Here is a 23,146-nt window from a genome sequence, read left to right on the forward strand (position 1 = left end):
TCCCGGTACTTTTCTCAAGCTCTCAGCTTTCAATTGTAACTCTTATATCACAGACTTAACCGTCTGCTTAACACAGAGACTTCAGGACAAAACTCATATATTAACTGCTTTTAACACAGCACACTCTACTCTCTCTAACTGTTTTACTCAACTGTCATACCTAACAGACACACCCTTCAACTGACCCTCTTGACTGACATATTGGTTCATCCACACAGCATCCATTCCAAAACCCCTCCCCCTCTCTGTCCCTCCCCAATCATACCACTTGCCTGCTTCCAGCACTCTAGATTCCTCACACAGCTATGCCAACCAAACTTTAAACACACACACAGACAGAAAAACATGGAATCGTTACAGGCCCGTATATGTTTTTTTAATTCTTTACAAATAAATACATGTATTTTTATATATTATATATATTAAGTTTCAATTGTTGGCCCTCTACTCTGTTTGACTTACCTTTTTAAGGTTCTTGATCCTAGATTTCAGGGTTAAGTTTGTTTCCCTTTTTTGTTCACAGTCTATTATGCACCCTCCAGCCATAAACCTGGAAGCCACAATGAAAAACCTCATGGTTCCCACTGTCACACTTTGACCTTTCTTATATAGTGTTATAAAGTTATAATGTAATCGTAATAAGAGTTACACTGACTTTAACAGAACAAAGTTTGAGTCCAGTGGCACCTTTAAGACCAACAAAGTTTTATTATTTGTTGGTCTTAAAGGTGCATAGTGGTGCTGTTTATCTAAATTACAACCAAACAACTTCTTTGCATTGATTGGATCAGCATTAGGAATGTATATTTTGTTTTATAAAGCAACTGTTTAAACTATCAACATTTTACATCATTTAAAGATTTAAACATTAATGAGCTCAAAATTTAGCCTACATACATATTATTACATATTATTAGCTCCACTATGGATTTTTATTAAGAATATTAACGTGGTAACATGTTCTGGTGTCAGTCTTTGTGTGCAGATGATTCATAGGAAGACTAATATTGGCAAATACACAGATGATGTTCACTCTCCAAGACTTGGAAAATGTTAACATGTTTACAGCAATATATAAATGGGAAACAAATTTTATCATTAACTCATTTAAACGCTTAATATTGTTACCTCCCTAGTCCAGGGGTGTCAAACATGCGGCCCGGGGGCCGGATCAGGCCCCTGGAGGGCTTCTATCAGGCCCGCAGTGGAACGACCACTGGATACTCACCATGAAGGGTCCTTCTCCTCTGAGGTCTGGAGGACATCTTGTGGGTAATTCCCATCCATCATCAGGGATCAACTTCTTCCTGTTTCCTTTGGTGGGAGTCACCCTTGGCTCAGTTCTGGTGCTCCGAAAGCAATATACTAGATTAACTATATTACAGGAAGGAACCTAAACATTATTATAACATTAACTGTAAAAGGCAGAAGAGAAAAATGGTAAGAACTCTCAGTGCAACAAAGATAGATTGTGCGTTCTCTTCTCACAGATTTCATACTGTGCACCTTATCTCCGCCTCTCTCTCTTTCTCTCTCTCTCTCTCTCTGAAAGACTTTCTTTGTGTGGTGCGCCCGTGTGCAGTCAGCCGTCTGCGGAAGAGATGACAACCCGGGAGGGCCAAGATGTCCTCTAGACCTCAGAGAAGAAGGACCCTTCACAGTGAGTATCCAATGGTCGTTCTCCCTCTGAGGTGGAGGCCATCTTGTGGGACCTCCCAGAGCAGTGTTCCCTAAAAACCGGGTGGGTGGTCGTCATCTGCAGACAGAACCGACTGCAGAATGCGTCGACCAAAGGCCGCATTCGCAAAATCATATAGATTGATTTTATAGTGCCTGATGAAGGTGGATAACGAGGACCACGTAGCGGCCCTGCAAACCTCCTCCACAGAAGCTCTATTTGCGAAGGCTGCAGAAGTGGCTGCGCTGCGTAACGAATGGGCCGTGATGCCCTTGGGAACTTTGATGTTCAGGCTCTTTGATGTGCACGATCTGATAGTGGCGCTTATAGCTGATGTAGACATCTTTTTGCCCGTATGGGGAGGAGAAATATTGATGAACATAGCCTCTGTTCATCTAGGAGGTGCTGTCCTAGATATGTAGCACTTGAGTGCTCTCCTCACATCTAAGGCATGCCACAATCTTTCCTTTGCATGTGTGGGATTTGGAAAGAAAGAAGGTAAACTAATTTCCTGGGATCTGTGAAATTTTGTGTTTACTTTAGGACAGAAGGAGGGATCTGTTCGTAGGACAACTTTATCTTTGTGAAAAACACAGAGTTCCTTTTGAACAGACAGAGCTCCCAGCTCAGAGATCCTCCTGGCTGAGGTAATGGCCACCAAGAACAGGGTCTTCATCTATAGGAATTTTAAGGAGACATCTCTCAAAGGTTCGAATGGTCCCCTTGTTAATGCAGAAAGGACTGTGTTAAGTCTCCATGTGGGAAACCCGTGTTTCTGTGGTGGGTCCTTGAATGACGCTCCCTTTAGAAAACGCCGGATGTGAGGGTGTTGAGAAATAGGTAAGCCCCCATACCGGAGAAGGACAGAGGCCAACGCTGCCATCTGCTGCCTGAGAGTGGTAGCCCACAGACCACTGGTCTGACCGTCCTGGAGAAACTCTAGAATGGATTGCACCTTGGGATGGAGCGGATCGACCTTCTTCCTCCTGGACCACCAGACGAAGGCTTTCCATGTAACATTGTAGATCCGAAATGTGGAAGGCTTCCTGGAAGCCATCATCGTCTGTACGACCGGCTCACTGTAGCCTAGTTTCCTGAGCTTGACCCTTTCAACTTCAATGCGGTCAAGCAGAACCATCCTGGATTGGGGTGACAAATTGGGCCCTGCAGAAGCATGTCTTCTGACACTGGAAGGACGAATGGAGGAGCTACCGCCATCTCCTGGAGGAATGTGAACCACGGCCAACGAGGCCAATAAGGTGCCACCACAATGACCTCTGCTTTGAGTGTCTTTATCTGTCGAAGTAGTCTGGGGAGCACAGGCAGAGGGGGAAATGTGTATAGCAGTTCCGCAGGCCAGGGAGACAGAAGAGCGTCCGTCTGTTCTGCTGAAGGATGAGAGAACCTGGTATAGAACCTGTCCAATTGGTTGTTGCTTGGGGAGGCAAACAGATCCACATGAGGAGTTCCGAATCTGGACTGGATCATCTGGAAAAGGCTCTTGTGCAGAGACCACTCGCTCTCCTGAATTGACTGGCGACTCAACCAATCCACCTGTGTGTTGACAGAGCCTTTGATGTGCTCTGCCCGAATTGAGTTCAGGTTGCTCTCCGCCCACTTCAGCAAAAGAGTCGCTTCCCAATGTAGGGCCAAGGATCTGAAGCCCCCCTGTTTGGGATGAGGAAAATCAGTGGGATACGGTGATTCCCGGTTATATATTATATCGGAAGGATAGGGAGGGAAGGGTTGGAGGTGGGGTGGCTCTGTATGTCAGAGAGGGTATAAAGTCCAGAAAGATTGAGAGGGTAAGAGAATTGGATTCGCTTCTTGAAGTTCTGTGGGTTGAAATAGGGGGGCCAAAAGGAAACTTAACACTGGGAGTTTGTTATCGCCCACCGGATCAAAAGATAGAGGAGGATTATAAAATGATGAATGAATTAAAGATAGCAGCTAGACAAAAACACGGTGTCGTAATAGGTGATTTTAACTACCCACACATTGATTGGGTCAATATGTGTTCTAGTCGAGAGAAAGAGATTGAGTTTCTAGACACTCTAAATGACTGTGCTATGGAGCAGATGGTCATGGAACCTACCAGGGGAGAGGCGATCCTTGATTTGGTCCTAAGTAACACTCAAGACCTGGTGAGAGATGTAAAAGTGATTGCACCGCTTGGGAACAGTGATCATAATGTTGTTGAGTTCAACATTTGTACAAATAGGGAATTGGCCAAAAAGACTCACACAACCACTTTTAACTTTAAAAGGGGTAATTTTTCTGATATGAGGGGACATGTGGGGAGGAAACTGAAGGGAAAAGTAGAAAGGGTCAAAACCATTGGGGAAGCTTGGAAACTGTTTAAAACTACAATTCTAGAAGCTCAAATAAAATATATTCCGCAGGTTAGGAAAGGCACAAACAGGTATAAGAAAAAGCCTACATGGTTAACAAACAAAGTAATGGAAGCTGTAAAAGGTAAAAAGGATTCCTTTAAGCGGTGGAAAGCTAGTCACAGTGAGGCTGATAAAACAGAACACAGGCTATGGCAAATAAAATGCAAGTCTGTGGTCAGGCATGCAAAAAGGGAATATGAGGAGCATATAGCAAAAAATGTAAAGACCAACAATAAAACTTTCTTCAAATACATTAGAAACAGGAAACCAGCCAGGGAGGCAGTGGGGCCCTTGGATGACCAAGGGGTAAAAGGAGTACTGAAGGATGATAGGGAAATGGCTGAGAAGCTAAATGCATTTTTTGCCTCCGTCTTCACTGTGGAAGATGAGAGGTGCTTGCCCACTCCAGAGCCGCTGAGTTCGGGAGGGGTGTTGAAAGACCTGAGTCAGATTGAGGTGACGAGAGAGGAGGTCCTAAAACTGATAAACAACTTAAAAACTGATAAATCACCAGGCCCAGATGGCATACATCCAAGAGTTCTGAAAGAACTCAATTGTGAACTTGTGGATCTCCTGACAAAAATATGTAATCTCTCCTTAAAATCAGCCTCCATTCCTGAGGACTGGAAGGTAGCTAATGTCACTCCCATCTTTAAAAAGGGTTCCAGAGGAGATCCGGGAAATTACAGGCCTGTCAGTCTGACGTCGATACCGGGTAAATTGGTGGAAACCATTATTAAGGAAAGAATTAGTAGGCACATAGATGAACAAAACCTATTGAGGCAGACTCAACATGGGTTCTGTAAGGGAAGATCTTGTCTCACTAACCTGTTAATGTTCTTTGAGGGGGTGAACAAACATGTGGACAAGGGGGATCCAATAGATATTGTTTACCTTGACTTCCAGAAAGCTTTTGATAAAGTTCCTCATCAAAGGCTCCTAAGCAAGCTCAAAAATCATGGGATAAAAGGACAAGTCCTTTTATGGATCAAAAACTGGCTAATTAATAGAAAACAGAGAGTGAGTATAAATGGGCAGTTCTCCCAGTGGAGGGGTGTAAGCAGTGGGGTACCACAGGGATCAGTACTTGGTCCACTGCTTTTTAACTTGTTCATTAATGATTTGGAGTTGGGAGTAAGCAGTGAAGTGGCTAAATTTGCGGATGATACGAAGTTGTTCAGGGTGGTGAAAACCAGTGAGGATTGTGAGGCACTCCAAAGGGATCTGTCAAAGTTGGGCGAGTGGGCGTCAACATGGCAAATGGGGTTCAATGTGGCCAAGTGCAAGGTGATGCACATTGGAGCCAAAAATCCTAACTATAAATACACGTTGATGGGGTCTGAACTGGCAGAGACAGATCAAGAGAGAGATCTTGGAGTTGTAGTAGATAACTCACTGAAAATGTCGAGACAGTGTGTGACTGCAATAAAGAAGGCCAATGCTATGCTGGGGATTATTAGGAAGGGTATTGTAAACAGATCAGCCAATATCATAATGCCGCTATATAAATCAATGGTGCGACCTCATCTGGAATACTGTGTGCAATTCTGGTCACCACACCTTAAAAAGGATATTATAGCTTTGGAAAAAGTGCAGAAAAGAGCAACTCGAATGATAAAAGGGTTGGAACACTTTCCCTATGAGGAACGGTTAAGGCGCTTAGGGCTCTTTAGCTTGGAGAAACGACGACTGAGGGGTGACATGATTGAGGTTTATAAGATTATGCATGGGAAAGAGCAGGTAGAGAAAGAGGTACTTTTCTCCCTTTCTCACAATACAAGAACCCGTGAGCACTCCATGAAATTGCTGAGCGGTCGGGTTAGAACGGATAAAAGGAAGTACTTCTTCACCCAAAGAGTGATTAACACTTGGAATTCACTGCCACAGGAAGTGGTGGCAGCTACAAGCATGGACGGCTTCAAAAGGGAATTAGGTAAGCATATGGAGCAGAGGTCCATCAGTGGCTATTAGCCACAAGGTATAGATAGGGACTCTGGGGCAAGTGATGCTCTGTCATCTTGGTGCTTGGGGGGGGTCAACAGCGGGAGGACTTCTAATGTCCTGGCCCCACTGGTGGACCTCCTGATGGCACTGGTATTTCTGGCCACTGTGGGATACAGAGTGTTGGACTGGATTGGCCTTTGGCCTGATCCAACATTGGCATCTCTTATGTTCTTATGTTCTTATGTTCTTATGTTCAAGTAGGCTTTGGCGGATATGTTGTCGGTACTCACAAGAACATGGTGACCTTGGACTTGATGGGCAAAATACTGAAGAGCCAGCCGGATGGCCCGAAGCTCCAAGAAATTGATTGGGTTTTCTCTGCCTTGGACCACTTTCCCTGAACTGGCTGGTGGTGAAGAATGCCCCCCCCCCCAGCCAGACAGGCTGGCGTACGTGAAGATTTGGACCTGGTCCCGTATCCAAAAGATCTTTCCCTGAGAAAGACTGGACATTCCGGTCCACCAACGAAGGCTGGTCTTCATCTGAAGTGGTACCTTTAAGGAGAAATCCATTTTTTTCAAGGTGATGGATCTCTGATAAGGACGTAGGAACTTCTGTAGCTGCCTGGAATAGAATCTTCCCCACTGCAGGGTGTCAAAGGCAGCCATCATAAGGCTCATCAGCTTGGTTAGGGTGGATAGAGAGGAGGACCTCGCCTGGATGACCTGAGTCGAAAGACCTTAGATCTTTTGAGCCTTGCCAGTGGGTAGAGTTTTGTTATCCGAGTGTCTATTAACACTCCTAAATGTTCAAGATGCTGGGAGGGCATCAGAGAGCTCTTTTGTTTGACCAGGACGCCGAAGTCTTGCAAGCATTGAATGGTCATCTGCGTGTCCTTCTGTTCCCATAAGCACACCACAGGATGGATAAGGACCTTCGTAAACACCCTCGGAGCCGAGGATAGGCCAAAGGGTAGTGCCCAGAACTGTACTCCCCAGGCAGGAGAGATTCTGCGATGGACCTCAAGGATTCCATGCGAAAGTGCTTGAGATCCATATACCTGTTCAGGTATTTTAGATCTAGGATCGCTCTCCAGTCCCCGTTCTTCTTGGAGACCATAAAAAAGATGGAGTAGACTCCGGTCTGGCGTTCTTCTGGAGGAATGCTTTCTATCACCTGAATGTGTAACAAGTGATCTATCGCAGACATGGTTCTGGCCTTCTTTATTGGATTTCTGTGAACTGGGGAAACAACAAAATGCTGAGGAGGGATTGATAGAAACTCTATTTTGCAACCCTCTGTAACTATGTCCTTTGTCCATGCATCTGGACGGGAGGCAAGCCATTCCTGTCTGTAGAGAAGGAGACATTCCCCCACAGGAGGCCCTGGACAGTCATGCCTTGGGGGTTTTGGCGTCCCGGGTCCCCCCGGTCTTGCCTGTTTCCAGGCTGTCTGGGATATCTGTTGTTGCTGTAGCCTCTGCGGCGAAAAGGCTGCTTGTTGCCCCCCCAGGAAGGCCTTCTATTTTCTTGCCTAAACCTGGAGGAAGAACTGTAGGGTCGAAAGGAAGATGAGAAACTCATAGTCCTCCTGTCTCCAGGTCGCACTGAGTTGGGAAGGGCTTTTTTCTTATCACAAGTTTCCACTAGGATTTTGTCTAGTGAATCGCCAAACAATTTGTCCCCTTGGAAGGGGTAGGCTGAAACTATGGACTTGGACTGATAGTCCACTGGCCAAGCCCTCAACCAGACTACGCATCAGGCTACAGCTGCTGAAGCTATTGCTCTGGATGACATGACCATGGTGTCTAATGTGGCATCAGCAGTATAGGAAGTGGCCTTGATCACCCATTGGCCCCTTCCAGTAACCTGGGATTATTCTCAGGAAGCATCTGAGTTAACCTGCACATCCATACGATGTTTGCTCTAGAGACTGTGGATACTGCAGAAGAAGCCCTAATAGCCATAACATTGGACTCATGAGCTTTTCTTAGGAAGAATTCAGTTATTTTATCTAAATTGTTTTTCAGAGTACCATACCCGTCTTCTGAAAGGAGACCAGAAGATTGTAGTGCAACCACAGGAGCGTCAACTGCAGGGACCTGGAAAAGAGCTGAGGCAGAAGATATTAAGGGGTACAGTTTTTTAGTGGCCCCAGGGATGGGCTTGCTCGTTAAAGGTTTCTCCCACTCCGCCTTAACTTTCCTTATGTAAAAATCTGGAAAGGGAAAGGCTGATTATGCATAATCCTCAGATGGAAAGAACTCATCGGTGATCTCTGAACCATCATCTGGTTCCTGTTGTCTGAGGGATTTATTCCCAGATCTCTGCAAGGCTTGAATTTTAAGTGCTGACAGAGTTTTTTCCAACAAATAAGGGAAATCTTCAGGCTTAAAAAATCGGAAGGAGTGCTCTTTAAGAGCATGTCCTTTAGGGTTACCCTCCCTCTCATCCTCTGGGTTTGAGGAAAACTCTCCCTCCTCTTTCTCACTGCATGGAAGAGAGACATCATCGTCCTCATCAATGAGGGTATCAGGCATGTACTGCTCTTTAGGAAACTCTTTTTGAGCAGCCTTAGCTGGCCAGCTTCCCACTTTTCTCTGTTTGTCAGGAGGGGGTGGGAAGGGGGAAGAGGAGGGCGATCTGGAGCGGCATGGGTTGCGACCCCCCGACCCGTAAAAATGGGCTATTTCCTCCCTCATTGCCTGTTGGAAGAAGGCCATCGCTCTGGGAGAAATCAGGGGAGGGGCATCATCATCTACGTTACCAGTCTGCAGGGGGTCCCTCTGTGTCGGATTCCTGGGCAAAGCTGGCTTGAATATGCCTGATCTGTTCCTCTCTGCTTTGACCGGAGGTCTTGGGGGGCTCAAGGTGCAGGTTGGGGCACTGCAGGCCATTCCTGTCTTTATGAGCAGAGCAGCGATTTTTCTCCAAGATGGCCACCGGCGGCCGTGCAGGTTCCGTTTGAGCGCATGAGGATGTTTTGGCGTGCTTTGAAGCGTCGCCACCTTTTCGCGGCTTGGAGTGCTCTCCCAGCTCTTCCGCGGCTCTTTTTCTGGCGATGTGGTCTTTTTATTTTTTATTTATCATTCGACTTCTATACCGCTCTGACCCCCCGAGGGGTCTCTGGGCGGTTTACAATTATTTATAGTTACCTACCTTGGGCCACAGAGTTGAGGGGGATGACATCCCTATCGACACCCAGGCAGCAAGGCTCCGATGTTGTAGGGGTTTTTTGCGGCATCTCTTTGGTTCCCGGCGTTCTGCTGGCCCCTGGAGCGGATCTTCCTCTGATGATGTTCCTCTGGTGGGCCCGCCTTTCCGGTCCACAGCCCCGCGGCAGTCACAGCTTCCGACTCCGTCCTTTTTGCAGGCTCCGCCGCGCCGCCACATTGCCACGCCTTCCAGACTCCGCCTTCGCCCAGGCTCCACCATTCAGTGTTAGGCTCACAGGATTCGCCAGGTCGCTGTTGCCATTGTTGTTGCCGCCGTCGCTCGTGGTCACCGCCAACGATGCCGCTGCTCTTGCTGCACACCCCCGCCAAGGGGGAGGGTGCCTCCTGCCACCTAGGGGCAGGTACCCAATTTATCTACTTGCATTATGCTTTCGAGCCGCTGGGTGGGCGGGAGCTGGGACTAGGGCCGGGAGCTCACTCCGGCCATGGTGGGTCTCGAACAGCCATAGTGGCTGTTCAAAGTTGTTACAGCAGGCCGCCATCTGCTGGCAGAACTGCAAAAAATAAATCTTAAACTTGACTCCATGGAAAATGCCTTTGGATTACAGCAGAAAAAGATGACAGAAACAGCTGAAAAGGTAGATGATATTGCCAAGAAATGCCTGGTATCAGCAGAAGATGTGCAGATAGTTAAGAAAAAGGTCTTTAAAATTGAAAAGCATCAAGAAAAGCAAGAAAATAAATTGTTAAGGAGATGGATCTGGCCTATCGGGCCTACTCCAACTTTACGAGAAAAAACAAGTTGCCAAGCTGAAGTGGTCGTAAAATTTACCAAACAACGTCTCAGGGATCAAATTTTGAGGATTACATCTGCGTCACCCCTGAAAATCGGAGACCAACCAATCAGAATTTTGAAAGATGTTCCATTTGAAATCAGAATGAAAAGAAAGGAATATAAGGGATTGACCATTTTCTTACAAAAACACCAAACAGGATATAAATGGCTGATACCCGAAGGGCTGACGTTCAAGTTCAAAGACAAAAGAGAAAAAATTGACTCTATCTTTAAGGCTCAAGAATTCTTGAAAAGGCATGCCAGCAAAGAAGAGGGAGCAGAACTAGCCAAGTGGATGTCAACATTAAGCGTGGACGACAGCAGCTCAGAGGGAGAGGTGAAAGACGATGAAGATGAAGGAGCGATTGGACCAAAATATAATTTGAGAGACAAAAAAGGAAAGGACCCCAAAGTTTAAAAAACTTTGATTTTATTTTTCGGACTATACTTGGAAAAAATCCACATCAGAAGGACATTACTAACAAATTAAACACTTTGTTTAATATTGACTAACAGAAGGACGACCGAAGATGGACACTATGGACTTAGAGCTTTGAGTACTAACAGATTAACTTACTAATATAAATAACACCACTCATTCTTTTCTTTATCCCGCTATATACCCACCCTATTTCTTGAACTTAAAAGAAATATCTCTCCTTTTTAGGAGAGGGAATAAAGCTTATTCAAAAAAAAAAGTTGTTACAGCAGGCATTGTACTGCCTGCGCCACCCCTCCCGCCGTCTTGTCGATCCTCTGCGGGCCCGCCGGCATCCATCTCCTGAATGGACAGGAAATCTTCTTCTCTGGCTTGAGTAGCCACTTTAAAAAATTTTGGCTGAGCCGTCCAGATAAATTGGTCCCTGTGGGATCGATTTCCCACGGACCGAGGTAGAAGAGAGAGAGAGAGGTTTGTTTGTTTTTTTATAGAGGTAAGAGAGAGAAGAAGGAGTATTAGAAGAGAAAATTATTTCAGATAGTTGTAGCAAGGTTGGTGTTAGGCAGATCCAACACCTAGCTGCTCTCCCTACTGAGGCCGGAAAAGAACTGAGCCAAGCGTGACTCCCACCAAAGGAAACAGGAAGAAGTTGAACTTAGTCCTGCCTCCCTGATGATGGATGGGAATCACCCACAAGATGGCCTCCACCTCAGAGGGAGAACTGGCTGTCTTCTGCTTCTTGTTCCAGTTCTGCTGCTGTTGCGTCATTGTAGGTTTGCAGCTTACAGATACACACCTGAACAGCATACTCAAGATTGCAACAGCACAGACATTTTGATGTAATAGTTCAGAGCAAGAGGTGTCAGTTATCAGACGCTGTTAAATAAACAAAATATTGCAAGAGTGCTAATGTTTTAAGCATGTTTTTATTTTAAGTTAAAAAAAACCTTTGTGTTTGTGTCCTTTATAAAGTTTATCTCTCCGCTACCTGGCATTACATTTTATGACACACATGGCCCGGCCCAACAAAGTCTCATTTATGTGAGATCCGGCCCTCATAACAAACGAGTTCGACACCCCTGCCCTAGTCAATAGAGACATTATATATTTCAGAAAGTGTGTGCTGAATGCCAGAGTAACATGGTACACCTTGTATATTTGTTAGAGTGGACAGTTCAAAAACAATCAGATCTCCCATCACGAAAAGATGCCTATGCCAACCCTCTTTGCTAAGCTGCAATGAATGTGATGCAATACCGACCTGGTCCCTAACTGTCAACAGGCTTTGTATCAGAGCCTCTGATTTTTGACATTGATCTCTTTCAGCATTCTCAGAATGTCTCCGCCAGTCCAACTCTATTTGCACTTTAGCTCTTTCCAGAGCCTCTTCTCTCTCTGATGCTAGTAAAAGCTGCTGTTTATACCTAAGACAGGGAGAAATGAGGTGTGTATTTTTAGCTTCTCAGTTAAAGTCAATAAATTCAATATAATGAATGTTTAATTGTGAGTTTTTTCTTTAATCTTTTACAACTGAGGTGTATAGTCTATAGGATAAAGAACTTCAGTCCAGCCGTGCTCTTTGTGTGGAATATTAACCACATTTGTAAAAAAAGGTATCATCACACATGTGCAGCTCAGAAAGAATCTTCCACCAAAAGAGTCTGTTTGTTGCATTGCTTCAAATAGCACTGAAATTATTTTGAAAATACACTATTTACTACATTTTTATCCTACCTTTCTGCACAAACAGAGCCACACAAGGATGGTTGTTAATGGTTTGTATGACTTCAAATAATTTGGTGGTTTATTATTTTAGGTATTTTGTCAGAGATGTAGACATTTACAAAACAATGTAAAATTTTGCTTTAACAGAGAAGTGAACCAACAAAATATCAGACCAGAGCAGACACGTCCAACAGACAGAGACCTGGGGTAGAAAATCTTCCATTTCCAAAACTGTTATTTCATAAAATTAATAGCAGTGAACGGATGCCATTGCCAACACAATATTAGTAAAGTTTGACAGTTTCAGGTTTGTAATTAAGATATTTCAGGGGATTAGCCCTAGGAAAAATGAGAGAACATCTATTCCAGAGATCTATAAACCAGGGAATGGTTTATTATTTATATATTATTTATATATATATAAATAATAATCTAAACTTTAAAAAAATAAATATGTTATGAATTCATCTCAGCTATTACCATACCAACATGTCTCCTTCTTATATGATGGAGTGGATTTTGTAATCACCACTCTGATGAGGAACTAGCAAGTAATGCTAGAGAGAGTAACTGTGAAACTGAGGTACTTCCATACAGTGATGGTTCTCTCACTGCTGGAGCATTCCCATGGCAGTTTTCCCTGCACTTTCCTTGCCTTAGACTCCCCTCTGTGGTCACCATTCTCCCTTCTTACCACTCCCCTCTAACCCCATTTTTATGTAAGACAGGATATTGTGATATTGACAATGAAGACTGTCAATGGCAGAAGGGTCCTGATAAAATCAAGGTTTAGCTATCAGTCACTCAAAGCTATTTACCTTTCAGTACCTTGCAGTAAGCTAGTCACTTGTGCTCTCAATTTCATCTCTTCTTCTTGCAGTATTTGAATCCGAAGGTCTTTTGAAATGGTCTCCCTGAAGATCTGAGCTACTTGAGAATCCCAGCTTGATTGCAGTGCCTTTAGCTGTTGTTCAAGTCTATACAAAATAGTACACACCCTTGATAAAATTTGTGGGGTTTCCACTTTGAGTAAAACAAAAAACAAAAACTGATATGCAGAAGTTCAGTCTCATGCCCCTGAGGGGCATGCAAAGCATTTAGAAAACCAGAAACTTAAATGAATTGAAGCAATGACAGCAAAATATCAGAAATATACAATGGATCTGAGTAAACAAAACTTTAAGATAATGGGTTCCTGATGTAGGTGATAAAAAAGAAAAAGAGGAGCAAAATAGACTTCTTCAATCCACACTAGCCATATATTCTCCAGTATGCAACCACATATGCATTATTTTTAAGATGCAGTTTGCCAGATTTATAGGGACCACGGTGGCTCAGAGGTTAAGATGCTGAACTGCAGATCGGAAGGTCTGTAGTTCGGCAGTTTGAGACTCTACTGCTGTGTGACGGAGTAAGCTTCTGTCTCTGGCCCCAGCTCCTGCCAACCTAGCAGTTCGAAAGCAAGAAATTGCAAGTAGATAAATAGGTACCGCTTCGGTGGGAAAGTAACAGCATTCCGTGCACCTTGGCATTTAGTCATGTCGGCCACATGACCACGGAAACATCTTCGGACAGCGCGGGCTCTTTGGCTTGGAAACGGAGATGAGAACCGCCCCCTATAGTCGGATTTGACTGGATTTCGAACAAGGGAAACCTTTACCTTTTTACCTTGCCAAATTTAAGGAGATCCAATTATCTGTGCCTTGGGATTCCAGAAAACTGAAAAATCAAAAAAATAAATTAATGAAAGTATCAATCCAGTACTGATTCTCACCCAGGGACCTTTGATGTAAATTACAATTACTTATACAAGGCAAAGTCTCCATGTAGCTTTTGTTGCATTCATAGAGGCATTTGCAATGGAAATAGAGTATTCATACAGCAGTTTCCCCTGCACTTAGAATAAATTAACATTCCAAGTGAAGAACTCTAAAAGGACAAGCGAATAGGGCTATTTCTCCAACATTAACGGACGGCAAAGGAGAGATCAGTTCTGGCATTCACTTGTTCACATGAGTGGAGTAGAGGAGGAATCATACAAGTGCAGGGACTGGCTCTGGAAGTATCCATTATGGAGACTATATTTTCCCATTATACAGCTGATACCTTCCACCTGATCTGTCGTTTCCATTCAGCATATTCAGTATGCTCTTGGTTTAGGGAACAGGATATAGTTTCCCTTAAATCTATATATAGATGCACCATTCAGGAAGCTTTGCTTACAGCATGGCTTACAGAATCGACATAGGAGACCTGGGTTCTACTGGCAACTTCCAATGGTTTAGTGGGAGGATCTAGGACATGTTGCTCACTACCGCTATACATTTTTCACTATAAATAGAATAAAAACAACAATACACTCTAGCTTTAAAGAATATATGAAGTGGCAAACCAGATACTGGAGCATAGACCTCTACCTGTTTTAGGAACCAGGAACAGCGGTTTCAAACAGCATCCAATGAAGATTTAAGAGCAACAATTACTATGTTGTTTAGTAGTAGAAAAGAGTAAGAGTTCAGTAGCACCTTAAAGACTAACAAAAATTGTGGTAGGGTATGAGCTTTCATGAGTTACTGCTCGGTTCTTCAGATCTGAAGAACTGAGCAGTAACGCACAAAAGCTCATTTTTGTTGTTCAGTCGCACAGTCAAGTCCGACTCTTCGCACATCACGCCAGGCCCTCTTGTCTTCCGTTGTGCTCTGGAGTTTGCTTAATTTACAAAAGCTCACACCCTACCACAAATTTTGTTAGTCGTTAAAGTGCTACTGGACTCTTTTCTACTGCTACAGACTAACACAGCTACCCATCTTGATCTATGTTGTTTAGTACTTTATTTATATACCAGTTTTAATTGACAAAGTGATTCACATTCTTAATTATGCTTGTCCTTTCATGTACATCACACATGCCCAATCAACTGAGATAAAACTGCCATTGCTAGAGCAATCTTTTGTTATATTGTTATATTGAATTCATTTTTAAAACTCTTTTGAACTTTTCAGTATCTGGTGGCAATTAATTCCATGAAGTAAGTGCACTGCATGAAAAAGAGCTTAGACTTTTTTATAGCTGGTATAGGGTAATCTTATTTCTTATTCCCTACTCCTTATACTATACATGAAGGTAGATATAAGGTAATGCGAGAGCAACTGCTTTGCACATTGCACAGTTCCCCATTGTGCTCAAATCAGGTTCCTCTCACAGATGGAAATGGGAAGTAACTATGCAGGCTAATAGCCTGTGCTAATTATCTGGAGCAAATATTATGTGGTCCAAAAATTACTTGAGTTGTTCTGCCACAATACTGACGTTCTAGAACCTGAAACAGCTCAGTTTTAGAACTGAAACTACTTGGGTCAATCTTGTTAACAACTTTTTGCCAGAAGAACAGGGAGAATGTAACTCTGATTCTGCAATTTCTGCAGTTTTTGATACCATCAACCATGGCATTCTTCTGGAACAGATATCTGGAATGGGAGGTAGAAGCATCATGCTCCTACACTCCCACTCCTATTTGGAGTGTTGATTCCTAACGGAGATGGAGGGAAGACTTCTGCTTCACCCCCACAGCATTAATAACATGGACTGCTGCAGTGTTCCATTTTCTCTTCAACGTTATTTAATATCTACACGAACTATTGCATTTGGAGTGAGAAGTAACCAGCATGTTGATTATCCTCAGCTGCATTTCTTCTTTTCATCTACACCAGATGTGGTGGAGAATGCCCTGAATCAGTATGGGATGGATGAGAACTAATAAACCTGTAGCTTAATCCCAGAGAAGACGTATTGTTGGTAAACCCTAGAAACAATATTCAGCCTATTCTGGATGGGGAGTCACTCCCCTTTACAGAAAGTTTACAGTATGGAAGTGCTTTTAGATCCACTCTTATTCATGATAGCAAGTGACATCTGAGGTTCAAAGTGCCCTTTTTACCAAGTTAAGTTGGTAACACTAAACGGACATATCTTGGAAAAATGCAATCTTGCAACAGTTATCTATGCCTTAGTAACATCCAGGTTGGATTCATGCATTGTGTTGTCTTGCTCTGTAAGTCTTCGCGGGGCTTCCTCGCCAGGGCTCGGATTGGGGCCCCGGGGGCGGAGTGGGCACATGGCGAAGCCCCGCCCCCTTCTTACGGCCACCCCCTGCTTCCAGCCTCATTCTGTTGCAGAAGGAGGAAGAAGCAGGAGGGTAAATTGGCATCTCCCCCTCTGCCTGGCCGAGGCCACTCCACGTGGCCTCCGCTAGGACTCCCAGCCCCATCCAGGAGCTTCCCTGAGGTAGCTGTGTTAGTCTGTTGCTGCAAAATAGTCCAAGAGTTCAAATAGCACCTTTAAGACTAACAAATAGCACCTTTAAGACTAACCTTTAAGACTAAGACTGAGTGGTGGGTGTGGCCTTATGACACACTTCTGGTGATGGTAGGGGGTGTGGCCTTATGACACACTTCCGGTGATGGCAGGGGGTGTGGCCTTATGCAGTGCCGGATTTATGCATAAGCTAAATAAGCTACAGCTTAGGGCCTCGCAATCTGCTGGGGCCTCAAATAAAAACACAATATAAAAAATGATTTCAAATATTAAAAAGGCGTATATATTTTAAATTTTTCTGAGACCAGCTGATGTAATTTAAAACAGTAGGGGGCCTCTGGCTTTTGTATAGCTTAGGGCCTCAACAAGTCTAAATCCGGCCCTGGCCTTATGACACACTTCCAGTGATGGCAGGGGGTGTGGCATATGCTAATGAGTTCCCCTAGCTCTTTTTCTACAAAACGACCCCTGCTGGTAAAGCATGATTTTTTAAAAAAAAAGTAAAGCATTTTCTACCACATCAGTTTGCCTGTGTGTGCTGCATATATTCTTCATTTTAAGTGCCTAAGGTACAGATGCTACTAAAAATTATTTTTACTTATTCATTAATTAGCAGTTGCCACAAATTCTTCGGAGCTGCGCTGGCTCAAGTGGTTAAGACGCTGAACTTCAGGCTGTGGGAGGTCGGTAGTTCAGCAGTTCGAGACCCAGGGTGCCACATGACGGAGTGAGCTCCCGTCTCTAGTTCCAGCTCCTGCCAACCTAGCAGTTCGAAAGCAAGAAATTGCAAGTAGATAAATAGGTACCACTTCGGTGGGAAGGTAACAGCGTTCCGTGCGCCTCGGTGTTTAGTCATGCCGGCCACATGACCACAGAAACGTCTTTGGACAGCGCTGGCTCTTTGGCTTTGAAACGGAGATGAGCACCGCAACCCTAGAGTCGGACTTGACTGGCTTTTGAGCAAGGGAAACCTTTATCTTTTACAAATTCTTCAGTATACTTTTTGCCTGCTATACCTGGGCTTCTTCAATTCAACTTCTTTTCAAGGAATTTCAGCAGACTGTATATTGTATTGCTGCCTTTTCAATGCCTGGTAGAAAATATGGCCCAGCCCACCCATCCATGCACTTCCCATGTGTGACCAGAAAGAACCTGTGTGCATATGGAAGGTAATATTTATTTCTGCCCCCACTGGGTGCCACACCAACATGGGGGGCTACTGATGAACAGGGGAGCTGAGAAGTCCACTATAGAAAGCATGAGGATGCATGTAGGGGTTTGGGTGCACACCCTAAGTTTAAATTCACTGCCCAGCAATCTACACAACTAACTCTGGAACCATTTTTCATTTTCAAAGGAACTGTGACATGTTATTGTCTGGTGCACTGACTGATTTTTGATAAGAGTTTAGTTACAGTTAGTACCTTTACAACGCCAGACAAACTTGGTTAGATTTCGTCTAGTCTTTTCAAGTTATTGCTAGTAAAGTTGCTGAACATACCATACTGGCTTGGATCCCCTGAAGCATTTCCATAAACAGATGGATTTCTGCCAACGTTTTGCCTCCCCTGTCTCACTGCTGCCTGAAATGCCTCCACTAAATGCTTCCTCTGGGTAGAGATGTGAAGACCCGGAAAAAAACCCAGAAAAATTCAGAAAAAAACAATTTTTTCCCTGAAGCCTTTTTTGTTTTTTTCCGAAAAATTGGAAAAATTGAAAAAAGAAAAGAAATTGATTATGGAACATTTTATTTTAACATGCTGAATAAAATATTTTAAGACAAGGTGTTCAAATATTTTCCAAATCATTTCTAAAAAATATGTATGGTATCAGATTGATCTAAGTTCTGTGCAATGAGGACAAGCAAGTCCTCGGTTACAAACTGAACTCTCCAATGCAAGAACAAGATGCATTTCTTCCTTTAGGAGGTGCTATTGTCACAAGAAAAGAAAAAGGTTTCAGTTTTGTTTTTGCATGTGGGTGGGTATTCTGTTTGTAATAATTGTTTGGATACACTATATTTTTAATATGCTAGTTGTGATAATTTCATGCCAAGTAAAAACGTCCATAGCCATATTTTATGTTCCTAAAGTAACAGAATGACTTTCAATCTGGAAAAGAAAAAATAAGTGCTAATGTAGCATTTTTTTCAATTTTTCCAAAAATTTCCATTCCCCCCCCGGAAAAAAACGGGGTTTTTTCCGAGCTTCAAAATTTCCAGAAATTTTACATCTCTACCTCTGAGGGATTTTGGACATCAAAGAACAGCATTTGCAAATGTAATTTCAAACTACACAATAAGAGGGTTAGAAGTAAGAAAGTCACACTTCAGAAATGGAAACTGTTCTAAACACTGGTGGTTTAGGCTCACAATTTGCTTTCTAATTTTTAAAAGAATCATGTTTGTGTGATTAACACCATGATCCTATTTACTTGGAGGTATAATTTATTTTAAAAACAAATATACTGCCTTTCCAAATATACTGTCATAGGTCATTTACAGTTATTCTGGTCTAAGATCACCAAGATTAACGGGCAGACTTGAGTAACTACAGAGGACTGCATTATTAGTATGGGCTGCTCAAGCCACACCAAAGAGAAAGCTGGTTTTGGCATCCACACAAGGAAGAATTCATATGAACACCTCTTTGCATGACAAGCAGATTGGACTCCAATGAAATTAATGTAGATTCCTATAAACTGACCTCCAGAAATAAATGTACATTCCTGTATTCAAAGGAATTCTCCTTTGTGTGCACAAAGAACTGTACACTAGGGCAAATATGTTTAGGTTTGAGGTACAGAACACGTAACTCTTCCTAGTTGCATTTATAGAGGGACATCAATCAAACTAATATATAAATGAAGAACAAGGGTACAATTTGTATCTGTTTTAATTAATAGGACAGGAACAATATCCAAGTCTCCAAGTATAATTCTAAAATATATAACCAGCAAAAGGCTAAATTACAGATTGACTAATACATCTAAATTTACATTTGACCTTTGTTTAGCATATGGGAGAGGCTTTTCCCTTGAGATAAGACAGTACAGCCCTATATCACTCAGTAGTGAACAGCTACAATGTTCTTATGTGGCATTTCTGAACAGAGAAACAGGGCTGTTCAACTGAAAAGCAATATATACTACTTTTAGGAAGTGTATTCCTAATAGAAAACTTGTACTATACTAACTACTTTGAATTGTTAGCAACTTGACCCAGAATCCTGAAGAGGCACTGTAACTGCACATGATATACATTTTCAGTTAATCCCTCTTCATTAAAGGCCACAAGCTCAGGCTATTCTCAGAACTTAAAAGCTGACAAGTGTCCTCAAGTTTAAAGCCCAAGATATATCAAAGAAGTCAGTTCAGAAGTCTCATGCAGTCATGCTCCATTATAATAGCACGTTAGGGCTGTCATTAATGAGCCGTGTCTCAATGTTAGCTGGAAATGATTTGGTACTGATACTGTGCATCAAAGGCCAAAAGACGCTCCTATGCTAATGCAGAACTGTGTGAGTTTTTCAATGGCTCATGAGATGCTCTCTCTAAACTGTAGAGGCTTGTGAGCAAAAATTCCACTTCATGAGCTACTGGCATTAAAGTTGTGAGCGAGCGATTTGGCTACTGCATAAATTAGTTTGCTTTGGAGCCATCCTTCCTGAGCTAAGACAAAAATGTGTGCGCTGGAGGCTAAAAAACTGTGAGCTAGCTCACACTAACTCAGCTTAGAGGGAGCACTGCTCATGACACCAGGAATATCTGCACTGTGCCATCTCTTTCATTTTTCTGTATACATTAAAACTGAATGCTTAAAAATGTACATATTAGAAACTAATAATAAACATCAGTCAAAAAGATACATATTCCCAGGTCTTCCTTTTGTTTGTTGTTCCCCCCCTGATTTGTTACTATGAATTGCTTTCCTGAGCATTTTTCCTGAGTGACAATGTAAAGGCCTTTGTAACTGCATAGAATGATGGGCTGACTGGTGCCATAAAAAGAGTTTCTTATTGGTGTCCTTTTCCATGCTCTGTGAGGCGCCCAGCTCCATGGTTTACCAGAAAACTGGGCAACATAAAGCAGACTAGAAGACAACTAGAGCGATGCTGGCAGAAGACTCGTGATGAATCAGACACAGGACGTCATAAAGCAAGCCTATGAGGTGATAGCAGCGAAGAAGACTTTCTTCTCTGTCACTATTGATCAGCAGAATCTTATCCAGCTCAATTGTTTAAAGTGGTTGGTGACTTGAAAACCCAAGGTCACCCATCAGGCTTCATGTGGAGGAATGGGGAACCCACTTCTACAGATTAGAGTCCCACACTCTTACCATTACAAAATGCTGGCAAAGTTGATTGCAGGTCCGGTACATGTAGTGTCAGAAATGCGTGCTTCTCCTTTTGTTATAGTTAGTTTCAGACTGACCCTGCCTATAGATGCTGATAGGGTCCTTGGAAGTGTGCGGACCACTATGTGTGCTCTGGACCCATGCCCATCTTGTGGGAAACTTCAGCATCCCTTTAAAACAAAATATTAATTTCCCAACACAGAAACTTGGAAATAAAATACTATTAAGGTCAGGCCTTGGGATAATGTGAAGACTCCCCTAGCTCAGTACATTAACTGCAACATGTCATATGAAGACATCCGCTGCAGAATATTTAGGCCCCATATTGAAAATCCTGCCATTTTTACAGTGCAGTCCTAAACAGAGTTACATCCTTTAAGCCCATTGACTTCAATAGATTTAGAAAGGTGCAATTCTGCTTGGGATTGCACCATTCGCTGACATATTATCAACACCTGAAAATAGATACTTAGACATGAACATTAATGCATATGAATAAATAACATCCTTGCATGCCTACAAAAGTACAGCTAATGCACAGTAAAATCAAATAAGAAACCAATCTAAGATCAAGTCACACTTACTTTTCAACAGCAGCCTCTTTCTCTCTCAGGGAATTTGTATACCTCTGTTCAGCCTGATGTAGTTCTATTTCCAAAGTTTCCCCGTTTATCTGTAGTTCTCGGATTTGATTCTCCCATTTATGCATTTGTTCAACATGGGCCTCTTTCATGGAACTGAGTTTTGTATCCTTTTCCCTGGCCAAACGATCAATTGCTGCATGTCTTTTCAAAAAAATTAGACAAACAGGCACATCATTAAAAATTAAATTAAATTAAATTTTAATTTCATGCAGCTGGAAGCCCTTAAAAGCAAGCTGGCTGAACTGGAGATCTTCTTTCCTTAACACTGTTAAACCACTACTGGGGAGGGCGGGATACAAATCAAACAAATAATAAATAAATAAATAAATCATGGGTGGGGATGCATCTTCCTCCAACAGCAATTTGTACTTATTTCAAGTGCTTAAATGGATTACCAAATTGAGGATTTCAATAGAATCTATAAGTTTTTTTAATCCCTCCTATTTAATATCAAAAATTATTTCAGAATTATCTAAATCTTTTAAAAAAAACACGACTAAGATATGTTATTTTCCTATTCCTCCTCTCTACAAAATAGTGTAGTAGGGGTGTGCAATTTTGTTTTATTTGGTATTTTTTGGTTCGGGTCTATTCGACCTGAAAAAATTTCAGTATCTCTGAAAAATCCCGAATCCCATTACTGGTATGGTATTCGGATATGGGATTTTTTGGAAATCCTGATTTTTTTCAGACCCGAGAAGAAAAATCCCAGAAGAAAAAAAAGCCACCTTGATCCTGGGGCTGGCTTGGCTTCTCCTGCAGTGTGGTTTAAACTGTGCTGCAGGAGAAGATGGCCCCAGGATCTGTGTGTGGGGGGGAGGCTTCCGGGGCTGAGAGTTTCTCCTGCAGATCCTGGCTAGGCTCACTTTTTTAAACCGGACTGCAGGAGAAGCCTGCCCCAGGAGCTGCTCCATGTGGCACAGCCGATCCTGGCTGGGCTTGCTTCTCCTGCAGTCCTATTTAAACTGGGCTGCTGGAGAAGTGAATCCCAGGAGCTCCTGTCCTGGCTGGGCTCGCTTCTCCTGCCCTCCATCCTCCACTGATGAAAAGAAGGCATTTAAAGGAATCACAGTCCCTTTAAATGCCTTCTCTAAGCTGAGAGTTCACTCCGAAGGCATTTAATACAATTGAGAGCCCTTTAAATGCACTTTAACTATGGGTATCTGGTAGTCCCGAAAAATCCAGAATATTTTCAGGATTTGGGGGCTTGGCTATTTATGATAGCTGAATAAATACCAGCTATCTATATCCAGCTGAAAAAAATATCTGGAAAATACTGGTAATGTATTTTTCTTAGTTTTTTAAGGCTTGGGTAGACTGAATGCACACCTCTACTGTGTAGACAGAAAGATGTCAGCAATGTGCATTTTACAAGCTTATGACATTTGACTGTTTTGGTAATTTGTCAGAAAATGGGAAACATAACTGCAGTGCCCAGTACATTTTTCTAGGGTATACCCCCAGGTTGGATTGGCCTGATCTGGACTATGTATATGGGGAAAGGGTGCTTAAAACATATTCCCAACCCTAAATGGTCTTGGTGGAGCCATTTTTCCCGTTAGGAAACCTTATGTTAACATTCCCCAGGAGACATTTCAGGTTGGGAAAAAAGCACAAGGGGGAGAATGCTTAAGCACCCTCTCCC

General features: G+C 42.9%; 1 protein-coding gene across 1 annotated transcript in view; it reads right to left on the reverse strand.

Moving 5' to 3' along the window:
- CCDC57 (coiled-coil domain containing 57) overlaps positions 1-23,146 on the reverse strand; it is an 83,758-nt gene that overhangs the window by 46,682 nt on the left and 13,930 nt on the right. The window contains exons 7-9 of the mRNA XM_015420350.1: positions 21,442-21,642; positions 13,008-13,166; positions 11,726-11,888 (exon numbers count right to left, since the gene is read on the reverse strand). Coding sequence (XP_015275836.1) covers positions 11,726-11,888; positions 13,008-13,166; positions 21,442-21,642 — 523 coding nt within the window. The remainder of the gene's footprint in view (positions 1-11,725; positions 11,889-13,007; positions 13,167-21,441; positions 21,643-23,146) is intronic.

Source organism: Gekko japonicus, unplaced genomic scaffold (assembly GCF_001447785.1).
Source record: "Gekko japonicus isolate JY-2015 unplaced genomic scaffold, Gekko_japonicus_V1.1 scaffold360, whole genome shotgun sequence".
In the NCBI taxonomy this organism is placed as follows: Eukaryota; Metazoa; Chordata; class Lepidosauria; order Squamata; family Gekkonidae; genus Gekko; species Gekko japonicus.